Source organism: Eupeodes corollae, chromosome 3 (assembly GCF_945859685.1).
Source record: "Eupeodes corollae chromosome 3, idEupCoro1.1, whole genome shotgun sequence".
Taxonomy (NCBI): domain Eukaryota; kingdom Metazoa; phylum Arthropoda; class Insecta; order Diptera; family Syrphidae; genus Eupeodes; species Eupeodes corollae.
The window spans coordinates 127047908-127066245 of NC_079149.1; the positions used below are offsets into that span (position 1 = coordinate 127047908).

The 18338-nt window shown below is 32.3% G+C and overlaps 1 protein-coding gene across 2 annotated transcripts; it reads left to right on the forward strand.

The window, feature by feature from the left end:
• Positions 1–5876: 5876 nt before the first annotated feature.
• Positions 5877–13954, forward strand: LOC129951591 (uncharacterized). Of its 2 annotated transcripts, none has more exons than XM_056063833.1 (4): positions 5877–6031; positions 6145–6377; positions 13364–13598; positions 13684–13954. In XM_056063833.1, exons 1-4 carry the CDS (start codon positions 6014–6016, stop codon positions 13801–13803), a joined length of 606 nt encoding a protein of 201 aa, XP_055919808.1. In that variant the 5' UTR covers positions 5877–6013; the 3' UTR covers positions 13804–13954. The 2 variants fall into 2 exon arrangements, with proteins under 2 accessions (XP_055919808.1, XP_055919809.1); XM_056063834.1 differs by having other exon boundaries at positions 5898–6031; positions 6148–6377.
• The last annotated feature ends 4384 nt before the right edge of the window (positions 13955–18338 follow it).

Here is an 18338-nt window from a genome sequence, read left to right on the forward strand (position 1 = left end):
TTTATATGTTAATTATATTGATATGTACAGATTACATAAATGTATGTAAACATCGAACAAATTGTCGTCTTCAAGTCTTCATTTTTGGAAAGAAAATGTGTCTATTACCCGTCCCACTTCAGAAAAATATAAATTTTTATGGAATTCTTAAGGAGTAAAGAAAAAGAAACAAAGCTCTTAAGAGTTGGGGTTCTTTAGCTCCATTGTATTATATGCTAATGGAATAAGATTGAATTTATTAACCATAAACGAAAATATTTTGTTTGCTATTTTCATGAATCACACCCCCTTTACATCCTACTTCTACTCCTACTCCACCCGACTACACTGTTTATCCAAAAAATAACATTTTCGTTTCTATATTGAATGTTATTGTTTTGGAATATTATAGGCAAGTTTTGAATGAATGGACCAATAGATGATTTTGTGGCACTTGGCATATTTTTTGTTGGAATCAAAAAAACAAGTCAATATAAATGAAATTGATTAGAGTTTAGTGTTTTGTTGTTATTGTTATTTTAGGCTACAAAATGATTCTTATTCAAACATTTATGTGAGGGTGTAATTGGGTGTTTTTGCTTTTTTTTTGAATAATGTTAAAATGGGTAAACAGAAGTCAATTGTTATTTATTTGAAAAGTTGACTTTGTATCTTTTGGAAGTTGGAATATATTTAAGGCCCGTTTAACATTTTGGATAAACTTAGAAAGAGCAAAGCAATAACTCATTTTGATATTAATAAAGCTAAAGTAAGCAAAATACAAACTAAGTAAGTCGTTTAAAGGGAATGGTTCAGAAAGAAATCTAAAAATATTTCGAACTAATTTATTATTATTAAATAAAACATCATAACCATTAGGTCATAGATTTTTGTATGAAACCAGGTTTTAAACAAATATCTATTATGAACTCGTTCTTTTACTGATTGTATGTATATTGAACTCTTTTTAGGCGACTCACTTTGACATCAAGTAGTTTTATTTATTTCCTTCTTGATGGTTAAAAAGCTATATGTTTGAGATAAAATCATAAATAGTATGAACTTATAAGACGGCGAAATAAGACGCAATTAAGGAAACCAATGTGTAAAGTTGACTTGGTGATGGCCGAACGATATGAATAAATTCTCAGTAAACTGATTATTTTGTCTGATGACAAATTGATAACTGATAATTAACGTTTGAGTATTGGCATAATAATAAATATCATATCAAATCACACAATTATGGTGCAGTTTTGACTAACACATTTAAAATTACAAAAAGTAAAAGGAGCTCTCAGGAGTATACGTAATTTTTTTAATATGAGTAGTTTCTAAACTGTGGGGATAACATCGGCTTTAAATCGGCAGAAAGGTTTTGGGAAGAGAGCATTGCTAAGGGCTAAATAAACCGTTACGGCGTTATTCAATTACAGTTTATGAATAAATAAATAGATTGGGTGGCGAAACAGTCCATTCAAGTGGTCAAGTGGGGGCCTGGGAAATGTACATTCTTAAACCAGCACGGTGACGTTAATTTTTGTATACGAGTAGATAATTTTCATTTGGAATTTAAAGACACCTAAGCTATGTAACGATAGAAGGTTAGTATATTGTGGGGGCTTGGTTACTTCCTTATTTTAAAGAATCATAACACAAAAAGTATTGGCAATATTGATTTAATTATTTTTTTCTGTGTATAGAAATACATTTAAAGTTTTATTTTATTTGGTTTTAAAAACGACATCTCGAAGGTGGCCACCGTTCTCATGCACTTTTTCAAGCATATCTGTGCTTATGTCGGTGATAGCAGCAAGAATATTATTTTCAAGATGACGAAGGGTCTTTGGACGATCAGTGTATACCAACGATTTTAGGTAGCCCCATAGGAAAAAATCACGTGGGGCTAAATCTGGCGATCGTGCTGGCGACTGAAGATCGCCTCTAAGAGAGATGATCCGTTCGGGGAACTATTCACGCAAAATTTTCATTGACCTTCTCCAATATCGCATGTTTTGTTTGTTCACACATCCTCAAATATGGAAATGTACTTCGTCAGTAAAGAAAACAAGGGTATCCGGAGGCATGTTTTCTAGGAAGGATTCACATGCATTTTTTGCGCAACATAATCGCGTGGGTGAAAATTAAGTTCCTCATGAAGAATTTGTGTCACTGTGCAACTAGAAATCCCTAAAGCAGCAGAATGTTTGTGTGCAGATTGGCTAGGGGATTTCAAAATCGCCACTTTTACCCTTTCGATGTTTTCTGGTGTCCTGACGGTTCTGGAAGGTGAATTTTGTTTCTTCTGCACACTACCGATATCCTTAATTGTGTCCACCCGCAAACAAATCGATTTCCGATCAGACACACGACCTGCAGGTGCAATATTGAAATGGTTTCTGAAAGCACGCTGAATTGCGATTATCGAATGGCTGAAAGAAAAGTAGGCCTCCACGGCGAAACGCCCGCTCTTGCTTTGTCCACTGCGTTGTTGGCACTGATGACTGAACTAGTCATAACGAAAACCTTATCCTATTAAGTAGCACAAACATACATAGTTTAAATATTTGCTTGTTGTTTTTATTTTTTGTTTACAGTATATTATTTTTGAATTGTTAAGTTTATTTTTTGAAATAATTTATTTACTTAATTTTTGCTCAAGTTTACTTTTATTATTAACTTCATTTTTTTGAAATAATTAAACTCTGATTGTCATCCCACATCAGATATTACTTGAATTAATTTATTTGGCGTGTCATTCAACACTAACTTTTATAGTTACCGAATGTTCACTTATACCATTCAATCTAAAAACATTTATATTGTATCTAGCTTTAAGTTTGCTTGAATGAATAAAAATTATCTATCTATCTATCCTTAGTGCTTTGGAACAAGCTACAAACCAACGCTCTACTGCTAATAGCCGCTCAGTTGCGAGAGTTTCAGATAAGGAAGTAACCACGCCCCACCCGTTAATACAAGTACAATATTCTTGAAGCTAGAATTTTTAACAGCAAATAAAAAAGTCCTTTCCATAGAGTTAATTAAAAACCAGACTGATGGATTTATATAGAAAATGAAACACATTCACGAATTAAAAACTATTCGTCATTAAAAGTAAAAATAAAAATTAAGTAAAACAAAAGATTTGCGTTAAATAAAGTATTTTGTATGTACCAATATTTTATAACTCCTCATAAAAGTTTAACTTATTTCATCGCTTTACATTTTGAAACTAAATTTTCAAATATGAAACCTAATCAACACTATGTAGCTGACTTCTAAAAAAGAGTTTCAAGATCTATGAATATGAATTCGTAAAAATTGACCAATTCAGGTGGTAAGACATTTATGTTTTGTCAAGATGTTAACAATAAAATGTTCCAATCAAGCTAATGGCTTCATAAAAGAACTAAAATCCATTAAAATAATTCAAGATATTGTGACACTTTTCAACTATTAGAATCACAATTATTTCTAATTTTTTTTATGAAAGAATTTTTTCCAATGATCGATTTTTGATAACTTTTATAATAACATCTATAGAAACCTCACATAAAGCAATTTTTGGCCAAATGAAGCGCCCCCAAAGTTAAAAGTTTTGGGTCCATCCAATTTGTAAAATGCAGTATCAATATAAGCACGTTTAAAGTTTAGTGCAGAAGAAATAACTAAAAACCGAATACTCTAAGGTTGTGCCTGCACAGTTTTGATCGTACGGCAAGAAACCGGACGGCAGGGTGCCTGTGCTTAGTATACCTCTTCATAGGTTTAGTTTTAGTTTTTAGTTTTTAGTTGTCTTGAAGTGGCTGATCGATTTCTGCCGCACGAATGAAATCATATGATGTGAAAACATGCATTTCGTCACATACGCCACTAAGCTTATCGCGCCGTCTGGCTGCCGTATACTGTAGTGGCAGATGACGTTTGCTACACCACGCTGCGCCGGTATTTTGCATGACCGTATAATATAAAAGCGTATAATGCTCTTCTTCGCAACTCTAACAAAATAACGCCATCTGGTTTTTTGCCGTACGGTCAAAACCGTGTAGTGTGAAACGAGCCTAAGAGTGCAGCTGTTTAAAAAGACGTTTAGTAGTTTTGAGATTAAGTTAGTAATTTATCAAGTTAGTTTGAGACAATCCAATTTCACTTTCGAAATCCATGAAATGTTTTTATTCACGTACTTGAATATTTACCAATATTCAAATTCCAAAGAGGATCCAAATGTTGAAATTCAGTTTTGAACCCGATTTTATCAATATTTTGAAAAATCGCTCGAAGAATTCCAAAATAAAGAAACCAATCTCTTAAACTTTAATTGCAAAAATAAAATTTATAATTTATTTACGCTTTGAACAATTTTACATTTAATTAAATTTCATATTAGAAATTGCCTCTCTATTCATAAGGACACAATGTTTCGAGTGTTTTTCTCTTTTAATGTAATATTATTATTTAAAACCAACTTCCTTGACACATCTGCACAATTTGTCAAAAGCCTGTAAGTCATGTCTCTTCACAGGGTCATAGTCATTGATTGAATCAATAATAGTTCCTGTCACGATCTTAGAGAATTTAATAAACTCATCTTCACAAAATTCACTTTTTTCAGTTAACTCAAAAAAACCTCAGTAAAAACAAACACTTCCTTTCTCTATTAAGTAATAAGTAGGTATCACTTATAGATACAACATTATATATACCAGAACGAAGTTTGATCACGAAATCAAAGTCGTCTCACGTGTATCAATTATAGACTCAATCATAAGAATCATTTTTTCGATCATCATCCATCGCATCATTATTACTATTATCATCATCTTCATCATCATGCATAGTAAAAAATAAAGACAAATAAAAAGACTTTCATAAATTCATCTCAATCTGCAATTCATAATAAATTCAAGTGTATCTCGCTCGCTTTAAAAGATTCACGAAACGAAAAATAAAAGTATAGTTGCTTGTTTCCTGTTCGTGAAATTCTCACACATGAATAAGTCAGAAGAAGAAAAGATGAAAAAACAATTTTTACTTTTACCAATGAAAATAATCATATTCAGAAGAAACAAAACGCAAAACAAAAAATGTCCTCCTATTGCAAGGTACATCCATTTATCCACATACCTATGTCAGCGCCACTGTGCGGCAGCGTTATAGAAATAACAAGATCATTACAGCATAAGATCCATCCATCCATCCAGCTGTCCATCTAGTTCTTATATCGGCCCAGTTACGAAGTTACGTATATCTCAAAGACCTACAAATCAATGTTACATCTTAAGGGGGCCAAAAAAGATGTCCAACAGACGAAAAAAATACAAAACAAAGTGAAGCCCCTCAAGAAGCCTCTGGTCATCGATCGAGACGTCAGACGCCACAGACGGACGAAAAACAAGTCCCCTCCGCATATTAAAAGCGAATCTGTATCAACGAAACAAAAACAAGATGGCACTTCTTCTTTTTCTGATGTGATGAAGCTGTATATCTCTGTAGTCGAAGTCGAAGCTGCAGATGCCTCAAGCCTTCCCTACTTACATACTACTGTACAGCACCTGTAAAAACGTAAAAACAATGACGTATGCGTTGCGTACATCACTATATCCATTTTGGTGAAGATTAAAGATGATGATGATGATGATGGCCATAACGGTAGTGTAGGTATATAGTTGAAGGTGATTCGGTTGCTCTTGTTACACAGCCAATTCGTGGTAAACTTGACGAAGACGAAGAAGACAACCACGACGATGTTCAACGATGATGATGATGTTGGTGATGATGGTATAAGGTATATAGATGGTTGACGATGGTACCCGGTGTGCATTGGTCTATGGGAGCATTGTAATCCGTCTGCCTCTGCCAACGCCGCCACCGCCATCCAACACAGGTACTGGCTATAAAAGAAACTGCCAAAGTGTTCAACCGTACAGAAAGAAGTTCCGCGCTCAACAGTGAATTACCAGCACGCTCCTCTGGTGAAACAACATTCGAAACCCCAGCACTTAAAACTTTGCCTTAATTTTTTTCAAACAAAATGAAACGATACTCAGTGGTACGTGTGATACATAGTGTGTTTTATTCAATTATAACGGTCTTAAAGGATTTTATATCCCGAATCAAAAAATGAAAAAAAAAAAATTAAAAAAGAAATCATCCCTCCATCAGCAGGTCCTCTTCGGAGTCATGGTCGTGGGACTAGTACATGGATTTCCCGAACCTCCAGCTGCAAATCAATTTGGTGGAGGATCACAGAGCTCGTATGCAGCGCCAGCTCCATCAGGTCCTAGCTACAGCAATGGTCCTGCCCCACAGTACGGTCCTCCCCCACAACAGCCTGTGATTCACAAGCACGTCTACGTGCATGTGCCACCTCCAGAGCCTGAGTATCCAGAGGCAAGGTGAGTTCAGCTCATTTCATGATGTTTTGATCTATATAAATTTCTCGAGTCTATGTCAGTGATAGAGGAAGACCAACTAACTTCCGATTAAAGAGTGCTTCCGATAAAGTTTTTCCATCATAGCAATATATTGTGACGATATACAAAAATGATGATGAAATCGAAAGTAAAGTGTGTTTGAAGAAATTATGAAAACCGTTGGTGTGAAAAGTTTTGAAAATCACGAAATTTGTGTGGTTTAGCAATTTTTTTTTTAGCGAGGCTTTAAGTGCTGCAATGGATCAGATATTTATTTTTGCATATAATTTAGGCTTACACACATAACATACTTGGAATATTGTACACTTGTGGGCTATCTCAAAACCTCAGTGTTGTATTAACAGTGTCGGTTGTGTTGTGGGGAATCAAATGAGCGTGAAAGTATTTTTCAAACTTAGTACGAGCTAAAAAAACATAACCATCATCATCATCACTTAATGTGTGCATGATGTAAATAAATTAATTTGTTATTAGTAAAACATTTCATTGATGGTGCAAGTGCAAATTCCGAGTCAGCCACACATAGCCAGTTACTTCCTTTAACTTTAACAACTTGAAGTGAAGTTTTAAGTAGGTTTGCAGAGTGCTAATTCAAACGATTGGGTTTTGTTTTGCAATAGATAATTAGGTAAATGATGCAATACGTGATTAGAGGATGGATGTGATCCAAGTGGTAGGAAAATAAAAGAAATTATGAATACTTTTTTAAATAGATTTTTTGAGATCTTGAGATGACTTAGAAAAACTGACATAATGTAGCGAAGAAAAGGTTTTGTTTAACAGTGGCTTGTAACATTTTTTGAGGAAATATCTAAATTGCCTTAAGTTATTTGCAAAATTCTGTCAACAGTGAAAATTAAAGTTTATTGATGTAAGTTCACGAATGATTTAAAATAGGTGAATTAAGGGATTAGACCGGATAAGGATTTCGCAGATATTAATAAAGAAATTGACATTTTAACAGAAACTTAACGTAATAATTGTTTAGAAGAGACTTATTTCGAAATATCAGCTGAGTGCAGTGTTTTTCTGATGACTTCTATTTTTTTAAATCTTTAATTAATCTAAAATTTATTTCTGGCCAAATGGAACACTTCTTAAGTTAAAAAGGCTACAATTTTCCTACAAAATTGTCAAATAACTCTTAAAAATTTAAAAGCTGAATGTACTTTAAAGATAAATTCAAAATTTCAAGCCAATTGCTTGGAAATTGGCCTGAGTTATGAGTTTAGCCAAAACAAAAATATTCGGAATTGATATAATTTTAATGATTAGAAAACAATAAGTATTTTTACAACGCTTATAATATTAATATTGGTAAAAATAGTATGCAAAGATTTTTCCCCAAAATCTTATGGGACAACAAAAAATTATTTTTCGAAAATTTTGCACTAAAAATATGTCAAATCTTAACATACCTTTCTCTTTTCCGACTGGCAACTATTTCAATTCCACTGTTGGCGTACCTGAAAAATTAACTCCTGTTTCAAAAATAATTCCAAGTCTTCTAATTTTTCTTTAACCCAAAAAGTTTTGGAGGAGATAAATTGGAAATAAGGAATATTCTAGGAACTACAACTGTTTAAAGCTTAAAGTAACTTGGTTAGACTCCATGATACTCGGGAAGTGTATTGCCAAAATATCTTGTTATTAATTTGACAGATAACTTACTCTTAGCAGTTTTGTGTTAAAAAAGGTTTAAAAATTCTGTACCATTGAAACTCCTATTTTTGACAATGTTGAATTTGACACGAAATGCTTCAGAACACTTCAGAATTGACAAACACTTTTGTCACTTCCATTTTGATTGTTGCATTTTAAGGAAACATACTAAAGCGTGTTATGAAAAAGTGCTTTCTCAAACTAGCCATTCGGATTCAGCCTAAAATTGGAGGTCTCTTCCATTCCTGACAACAGTACTCGCACACAGGAATGGTTGAGAGTTGTAAGTCACTAGGCCCTGGTTCACAACGGACTGTTGCTATACCCCATTTTGACGTAAGCGTGAAACTGTCTAACAATTTACTTAATTGTTAAAGTAATTTCATAACGTTAAATATATGATTTACTTACTATCTCTTAAAGTTTTACTTAAGTTCAAATCAGAAAGAGATAACGTTAACTTATAATTGGCCAGTTTATATATTTCTAAGATTTCTGAGAATTTTCTGAGACGGATTAACTGATCAGGAGAATGTAATTTAAACACAACTCACTATATTAATTTTCACCTAGTAATACAAATATCTGTACATTTCTTTTTATCGTTTTTTAATAGTGTGAAAGAGAATTCCTGATAAATCATAAAAATTCTCTTCACAAATTTCTGACATCAAAAGTGAGAAATTTGTTCTATGAGAAATTTCGTTCTGAGAAAAAGGAAATCTCTGAAACCTTGGAAATAGAAACTGGCAAACAAATTCTGAGTTTCTAACATTTAAAATTATAAAGATCTCTTTTCCAGGTTAAGTATTGTTTGAATTGTTTTTTTTCTTCGTGAACTGTCACTTTTTGGATGTGTTTAGAAACACAGTTTAAAAAAAATGGAGGAAATTGTTATTTTACTAGTTACCATTGGACAAAGATTCGCCGATAAAATGCCGATAACCTAACAAAAGGTTGTTTAAAATGTTGAAAAATGTCATTACAATTTTGAAACAGAATGGTCTTAGATTTGTAAGTCACTCACAAGTTCAAAAATTATACAATAATTTATATCAATCTCGAAACTACAAATCCTTGTTTGAAATTTTATTTCTGTGTTGATATTTTAATTCTTACATTCTACTCCGCACGTAAATGTACGAACTGGAGGCATAACACCTTTTCAATTTGTTTCAATTGATTCAAGAGTAATTTTTTACAAAAGTCAATGTTTTTGATGTTTGGAGTAATTTTTCATTTTCGACTCACCACGTTACGTAGATCTTGTTCACTCTCCATTGAATCTTCATTTAGAAAAAATTTTCAAATTGTTTGACTTGATTAAATTAATTTCCCATTTTTTTAGAAATAATCTTCTTATCACGCTTTTATTAAAATATTTGCATTATATTAGCAATAATTGACGTTTTAAATAATTGAAATCTTCGTGCTTATAAAAAAATCTCTTTTTACTTTCAAAAGTTAACCATATTAAAAACGTAATATTGTTTTTTTATTTTTATAACCCAATACGCAGTCAATATTATTCTATATAACAAGATGTTCCATTAGCATTAAATATTATGGATGATTTTGCAAAATTTATTATGCGTGTGCATTAAATGACCATTCGCAGTCGGTGAAGATAACATTCAGATGTTATGTCTTATGTACAGCGAAAGGAAACAACCTTGTCCTCAAAATGAGATTATCGTCAGCAGATGCAACAAATTGTTGCTTAATAAAATTTAATTGAGATAATGTTATTGCAACAAAACAAAATAACATCGTTAAATTATTTTAAGCTTCTCATGAGGTTTAATTTTTTTCTTTTTGAAACCGGATTTGAAAATAAAAATTATATTCCTGAATGCAATTCAGATGCAGAAAGATGCGCCGATGTAATGCTTCGGGTAACTCATCTCAAGTTTTTGTTGGTAGAGTAAAACAAAACTGATTTTGTATAACTTGTTGAAGCTTGGAATAGATTTGGAAGAACTTCAAAGCAAAGATTCTGGGAGAAGGTATTGAACAATCCCTATTTTTTTAAAAACCTGAAATAAAGAAAAATATTCTAAGCTTAACTAAGCTTAACTTTTTTTAATGTTAGTACAAAATTGTAATTTTGGCCAAGAACTCTTTGTATATAATTTGAGCAAAAAGTTCTGAATTTAGCTATGCGTCTATTAATTTCTGATGATTTCTTTAATTTTGACTAAAAAACTTTTATTTTGCATCTCAATGTAAAAGCATTTAGGCTCTGAATGATTTCCTTTAAATTTAAAACACAAGATCTTGGAAGAAATTGAAAATGGAGTTCATCTTACGTAGAAAACGAAAAGACTTTGAATATTATGTTGAAATTTCTTTTTTAAGACACTATTTCGAACATTGATAACAAAGCTGTTATTAGCATTGAATATTAGTTAAGTCGTTATTAGAAACCAAAAAGCTGGTAGAACATTTAAAAGTTTAGTGCAAAATAGTAAAACAAAAATTATAGTGGATAATTTTTGTATGTAAACAGTTTATAATTTATGGAATGACGATTTTTTAAATCACAGTTTTCATCCCAAATTTTATATGAGTGGTGATAGTTTCTTTTTATAAAGGCGCCACGATCTTAGCTATAATTTTTTTAATTTTAGCAGTTTCGGAGGTAAGCTTCAAAAAAATTTGTAGTTGTTGAAATTTACTCTACCTAATATTTTGAATGTTGTATTTCTAATGCACTTGCATATTTTATTTTTCTATTAAGAAGTGTGCTTCATACTTCTCCTGCCGTTTCTATACAAAACATACATTTTTTAGCTTTCGTATTAAGAAAAAAAGGTTTAAATAGTCTTGATTTAATGGAAATAGCTTACTATTTATTTTGAACTTGGAAAATGATCATTCATGATATAATTGTTCTGAAAACTAGAGTTGAAATAAGTATTTGGTTGATTTTTGTCTACAGATGATTTAATCAGCCTTTTCGTTCTTTCCATGCAATTTACTATTCAAGTAACAAGCTGTCGTCTATGCTTAAATTTGGTTTCTATCCCATAAAGAAAATAACATTTTCTTAAGGTATTAAGTTGTTCTGAAGTCGAATATCTTCTTGTAATTTTTGTGTAACCTCAGTTTTGTAATTTTTATATAACCCCATTTTTGTAAATCTGTCTGTTTAAAAACCTTATGGACTTTCCAAAATAGCTTTAATAATGTTAGGGTAACATATATTTATATTCTTAACACTTAATAATATGATAATTTCGCAAAGAATAAATCTTTGCCTTCTAAGATACAGATTACATCAATTTAGTATCTTGCTAAATTTCGTGGAAATTCTCATAAGTTATCAGTCTTCATTTAATTCGATATGAAGTTTTGAGAAACCTTAAAGTTAATACTTTTCTTGTTTGGAAGTATACGCTTTGGTTTTCTTTTTTAGTTCAGCTTTTAAATCCGAATTTCGGTTTTAATTATGTACGAGTATATCCTTTTTAAATTCACCCATTTCAATGTTTTTTTGTATCTATTTAAAAAATGTATATTTTAAATACAAGGTATTCGTTAAAAAATCAAACAATTATTCTTCTGTTAAAAGGTTTTTCAGAAGAAACATTTCAGCAGTTCCTTATGATATATGTAAGATAGGTGCTATCTTTCTTACAAATAGTTTTCGAATATTTTTTGAAACATCTACTTTAAATGATTTAACCGAAGATGTAGACGATAGATCACGAATTTCCAAAAACTACTCTATGAATTATAATACCCTCAAAAATTCTTTGTTATGTGTTTTGGATTGCAAACGGTAATATCTTAAAAACCTGACATGATAAAGTGATTTTTGAGTCGGATTCGAGTGTAAGAACATCAAAATCCCTTAGAAAAGAGCAAATTGGTTTCTGAAAACAAAACATTGTCCACAAGGGGTATTGGTGAATTTTTCGTACAAACAAATGAATTTACTAGTAAGCGTCGATAAAGTTATTTTGTCAGTCTATATTTTAATGATCTCAGGTATTTCCATAACCTTAGAAATATAAACAAGTTTTATCTTACAAATTTCTCACTTTTACTGTCAGAAATCTGAGAACAATATTTGTAAAATTCGATTTCTCAGAAATTCTCTCACACAACTCGAAAAGCATGAAATGAAATGTAAAGCCAATTTGATTGCTAAGTGAAAATTAAAAGTGAATTGTGTTTATATTTCCTTTTCTTTGTTTGTCAATCGTTCTGAGAAAATTCTCAGAAATCTTGGAAACATAAGTTGACCAACTATTTTTCAAAAATTATTTGCAATTAATTGACATCTAAATCAATGTTAAAAATCAAATGCTCGAAGTTTCTCTAAATTTAGTTTTTATCTAAGACCAGTTTTGGAAAAACTCAGTATTATCGGCATAGTTGTATTTATTTCAATGAAACAATTATTAAAAATAAATTTTAATAATCAGCATTCAAAAAGGAATAACCGAAGTTGCAATTAAAAAAGCAGTTATGGTCATCACTAAACTCAAACTCAAAATTACTTTTACCGACTCTATGAAAAAAAGTCACTTTCAAAAGACCCTTCACTCTGTGTTTAAATATAAAAATAAATTTCCAACAAAAATTGTATCTATGATGCCATTGCACTAATTACATCGCACATTTACCTTTCTATACGGAAGAGTTTAAGGTTCCATTTGGTGAAAAGTATTCAAATTTGATGCGGCTTTGGTAAGTTGAACAAAATGCAAGAAAATAACACTAAAAACAAATGCGTCCAATCTAAAGAGTGTCGAATGTACTTATACCGTCACCGTCGTATGTTTATCAGGAAGTTTTTTGTTCAATTTGTTTTACCGCTGCGCATGTTACTAACAACTATAACATCCCACAAAATTACCGGCTCGTGCCTTAGAAAGTAAAAGTCTATCTAAACCACAAATGTGTACCTGCAGGCGGTCCCATTTCGTTCACTTCACGAAAGTCGGTTTAAATAAAGTCAACCTAAACCAAAATACCTTAAAAAGAGTCACGACATACAGCAACAACAACAAAAAGTACTGAAGAAGCAACACAAATCACCGAAGTGTGACTAAAATTATCTAAGTGCCATAATTATAGGGTTTAGTTGTTTTTGTGCCGCACGGTAAAACCTTTTTTAAAGCACAAGTACTTCAAGTATATAGACTGAACTATACAAGAAGTATCAACGAAGAGATTTATTACTAGCTTCCGACTTTGGTGCCCGATTTAATTACATGCTATTGTCTTTTCTGTCTTCACTTTTTATTTCATTTTGTTGTTGTTTGTTTTTACAGAAAACCAATTGTGGTTCCACCACCGCAAAAACATTACAAGATCGTATTTATCAAGGCTCCATCGCCACCTGCCCCAAGGGCTCCAGTAATTCCACAAATCCAACAGAATGAAGAAAAGACTTTGGTGTACGTCTTGGTCAAGAAGCCCGACGAACAACCTGACCTCGTGATCCCAACTCCAGCTCCAACTCAGCCCAGTAAACCAGAAGTCTATTTCATCCGTTATAAGACTCAGGTAAAGTTCTTCTTTTTCGTTTAAGACCTCTAATGTTGTAGGAGTTAATATTGTTTTTGGTATTTTTCTTCGTTTAATTTTTTAGAAGGAAGAAACTGGTCCATATCCAAATAGTATATCTCCACCACCATCTGGAGAATATGGAGCACCACAACAGCCTGCGCTACCACCTACTCCCAGCACAGGCTATGGAGCACCACATTGAGTGATCGAAGTTTGCGGTTTTTGTTGTACCTTTGTAAAATTCTTTGTTTGTTCTCATTTTCTTTGTAATTATTATTTTTCTAATTTCTTTTTAAACAATAAGAATAAGAATTCTGTCGAATGATGACAAATTATTTTTTAAAAAACACTAAGATTTTTGTTTTTCTTTTGTATTAATGGAGATATCTAGGAAGTGATTAAAAATGGGGGTATTTCGTAGTCAGTTAGAAGCTTTGAGCCCTTTTACAATTTATTCAAACTTTGAGCAATACCAAAATTGTTGCAACAAATGTTCAGAATTATATCTCAAACCACAAATGTTTTGAAATTTTAGTTTTTGGAAAATCATCATAGTTACCTGAATCAGTAACTACGTGTTTCTTCAATATTGGGCTTCATCGGAAGTTACAAGAAGTCAAAACGAATGATTTAATCTTCAAAATATATGTAATGATTTGATAAACTTATGAATTTCTGAGAAGGTAGTCAATTGATATTTTGATTTCTTACCATTCATATTTTCTTTTCAGGATACATTTTGAAGAAATTTCGGGTGATTTTAATGTTTCTGCATGTGATGGTTTGATACCGATAAATGTTGACAATTATAGCGATTTTCAATCAGTTGATGGCCAAGCTGTAGACAGTGAATTTATATTCAAAAGTCCCACTTTTTGACTTTTTCAAGATTTAAATTTAAAATTGCAACTGTGCTGTTTAAATCATGGGATGAAAAGTTCTTAAAATGTCAACTGTTTTTAATGCATTCAAGTTCAAGTCATTATGAACTTCATTAATGCATTATAAGACTTAGCATTATGAATTTACTGAATTAGAAACTTTGAAGTTTAACGGGCCTACGTTAACTTGTTGACCCTTAATTACCGAATTGTTTCCAAAAACCAAATTTGTCAGCTTATCATATCGAGAGGTATATTACTGCTTTAACAAAATTGATTTGAAATCGTGGCAATTAATGAAACTTTAGAATAACGAATATTTTCTTCATAGTATTTACAAAAATGTATTCCTTATTATTTCAGCTCAGAATTTTCTTGTAAGATTATGACACGTTTTTAACCTTTTATTACAAAGCTTTCAAAAGTGTTAGAATTGTTACTTTAATGTGACAGATACTCAAATGCCAATTTAATACAAATCTGTTCCTTTTTTCTTGGAAATAAGCTTTTAAGGTTATTTGTACTATAAATATAATTTTTAAAAGTTAGGGAAAATAGAAAAATTTAAGCAGTTTACTTTTTGTTTTACTTAAAGTTAACCGAGTGTAAAAATTAACGTTAAATCCATTTAATGTTGATTCTAGCTATAAGACGGTTCTTATGTAACCAACAATCACAATAGTTCATTGTTATTGTGAATATTTGTGACGTTATACCAAATTTTAATGAACTTAAAAAAAGTTGTTTTCTAACCAAGAACTTAAAAAAAACTAGAATATTAGGTTCATAGAGACTCCATTTAATACAAAATATTGTAACCATCATTTGATAGAATTCAAAAAATTAATTTTGTGTTTTGGTTCAACTCCAAAAACATCATAGAAGCTCAAACTTTATTTTGATGACAATTTGGTATTTTGCATATTCGATGTAGGATGAACTAGAAACATAACGCCCTTTATCCAATGTTGATTGGAAAAAAATTGTTGACATATTTCTTTTTATAACTTGTGCATCTGTCAATATAATTATCATATGTAAAAGTCACTTTCTGTTCTGTGTGCTGTTTTCAACCATTGCTTTTTAATTTGATTTTTGACGCATATTTAAAAGATTTATGACGTAGTTTCACTTGAACTGTCATTTTTAACTTTGTCACTTTCAATTTTCAAAACCCAATTCAAAATATTATAACCTTATGGAATTTTGGACTGATACTTTGAGATTACGAACAGAAAGTCAGAAAATGTATTTGTTTAACACCAATAGCTACGATTTCAGATGAGTTTCCTTTTCTCTCAAAATTACATCTGTCTATTGGTCTTCCGTAGCTATATGAAAAAAAAGTTTTAAATCCCGTCTGCTTAGATATTGTTCCTTTTTTTATATCCATCTTTTGAAATCCATCTGGTTTAAAATCCTAATATATCTCGTTTTTATAAATCCCTTAACTACTGGTTTTGATTGAAAAAGCGGTTGCAAGAAGGAAATGGATTAAAAACATAGGATTTTAAAATAACGGGTTCTTACGAAACGAGATCATAAAGAGCAGAGTATAAAACTAAACCTATCCGAATTTAAATATATTTTTGAACCCTTGGAATGATGCATAGCTTTTACTTTTATCTTTAATAGATAGTTTTTACTCTTAAGTTTAATAATGATACAGATGTGCAATAAAAATAAATTAGGTGGCGCAAGAGTCCGTAGAGAACCAGGGTCTAGTGACCTACAACTCTCAACCATGCCTGTGTGCTAGTAATTGCAAGAATGGAGGGGACCTTCAGTTTATATGCCAAATCCGAACGGCTAATTTGAGAGAGCAATTTTTCATAACAAGAATTACACTTTGAGAATTTGCCAATTCCTCGCAAGAGGCAGTACCCATGAAAAACTTAAGGTGACACAGGCAGAAATCGAACCCAAAACCTCTCGCATGACAGTCCAACGCATCTTTTTTTGTATTAATTTTAATTAATTTAATCTTGATGCTAGACACAAATTCATAAAACTAGCCTAAATAACCATAACTTACAACTAACTTAATGGTCCCATACGATCCCAATCTAACCTGTATCAGACCGCGTTTGTTTAAAAAAAGGAATGCCTCTGGTGGAATGAGGCCGCTCAAGCGTGTACTTTCAAAATACTCGTCGTTCGGATAGAACGCCGGAAAATTAAATTGTTGGTGGAAGACATAGCTTTTGCAATGTGACCTCGAACGAGTTTTATCACGAAATTGTCAATTCTGTTGATTCGAACTCCATTGTATAGGACTTCATTGGAATAGTAATGCACATAAGAAGATTCGGCTGTTCGATATAAGCCGGTATATCGCCGTAAACACTGCCACTTGAACACCCCAAACTTCTCCATCTGGGAAGGGGCAACGTTGAACCACACAGGGAAACCATAAACGATCATTGGCCGTGTGAGGGTCATGTAGCAAATTAACTTCTATCAAGGTCAAGCCGACTGCCACGGCCACGTATTTCTCGTGGACCTAGCCAACGGCCGGCGTCCGGAACAGAATTGTCTCCGACTTCTGGACATTTATTTTCAGTTTCCAGTCGTCGCAATATCGCAGAATCTTGTCGAAAGACAAGAGAATTCTTATAACCTCAACCTTTCGGGCCGTTCTGTACGCAATTAGATCGTCAGCGTACGCAATTGCCTTTGTAAGACTACCTATCAGATCGCTGGTGTAAATGCTGAAGAGAATCGGCGAATTCACCGCTCCCTGTTGAAGAGCATTTTTAATTGAGAATGTTGTGGTAGAAGTTACATTGCCACTTTTGACAACAAACTTTCTACTGTTAAGCATATCATAAAGTATATAACAATGCTTATGCCAAACCTGCTCAGTTTTAGGTAAAGACCCTCTAACCATACGCAGTGTCAAATGCCCTTTCCAAATCAACCAGAACAGCACCTGTACATTAGATATCAGAAACGAGTTTAGACGCAGGATGAATTGTTTTATGACCCGCCTTGAACCCGAACTGTTTATCCGGAATTATTTTGTTGTCTACAGCCCTATTGATGATCTTTTCGAAAACTTTGCTAATACTCGGAAGAAGACTTATCGACCGAAGTTTAGACGGGTTGGAGTTGTCCTTTCCCTTTTTCGGGAGAGGATGAACCACAGCGATCTTCCAATGCACTGGATAATATGGATTATTCAGTGAATTATTGAATTGTGTGGTGTAAATGTCAATTGCCTCCATGGGTAAAAGTCTCAGTACAACGTTGGATATACCTCTGTTTTTCCTCGCAAGAGACAGTACACGTGAATAAAACTTAAGGTGGCACAGGCGGGGATCGAACGCAAGACCTCTCGCATGATAGTCCAATGCACTAACCATCATTCCACGGGTACTACTACTGTGAAATTACTGATATAAAAATCTTCTAAACATAACCTTCTATGTTTTATTCGTAATCGGTAGTGGTATAGTTCAAAACCTACGAAGTATCTATAGTACATAATTATGTCAGAAAGACATTGGTGTGTATTTATTTTGTTTTGAAGATGTCAAAATTGATATCCAAGCGTAATTAAAATTTCATCACTATCTACAGTAAAAATGTTTTTCATCTAAAAGTTAAGACTTAAACTATGACCAACATACTCATCATACCACTTACACTTAGCTATCGTCTCATCTAAGCTTCCTAAGTATAGGTACTTCTTTGATCTAAAAAAAGGCAAAAGTCATAAATTACTTCACTTCATTCATAAATTGCCATAATGTTAACTTTAATCACCTCTTTTCTCATAATACGAGTAATGTACCATCCTAATGTTCATATATCTAAACAAAATGGTAATCCAGCTCATGGTGAGTAAAGTATG

Excerpts from the sequence above, each read along its gene's own strand:
- LOC129951591 (XM_056063833.1), top strand. Across the intron at positions 6,378-13,363 it reads CCTGAGTATCCAGAGGCAAG|AAAACCAATTGTGGTTCCAC; the intron begins GTGAGTTCAGCT and ends TTGTTTTTACAG. Across the intron at positions 13,599-13,683 it reads TCATCCGTTATAAGACTCAG|AAGGAAGAAACTGGTCCATA; the intron begins GTAAAGTTCTTC and ends TTAATTTTTTAG.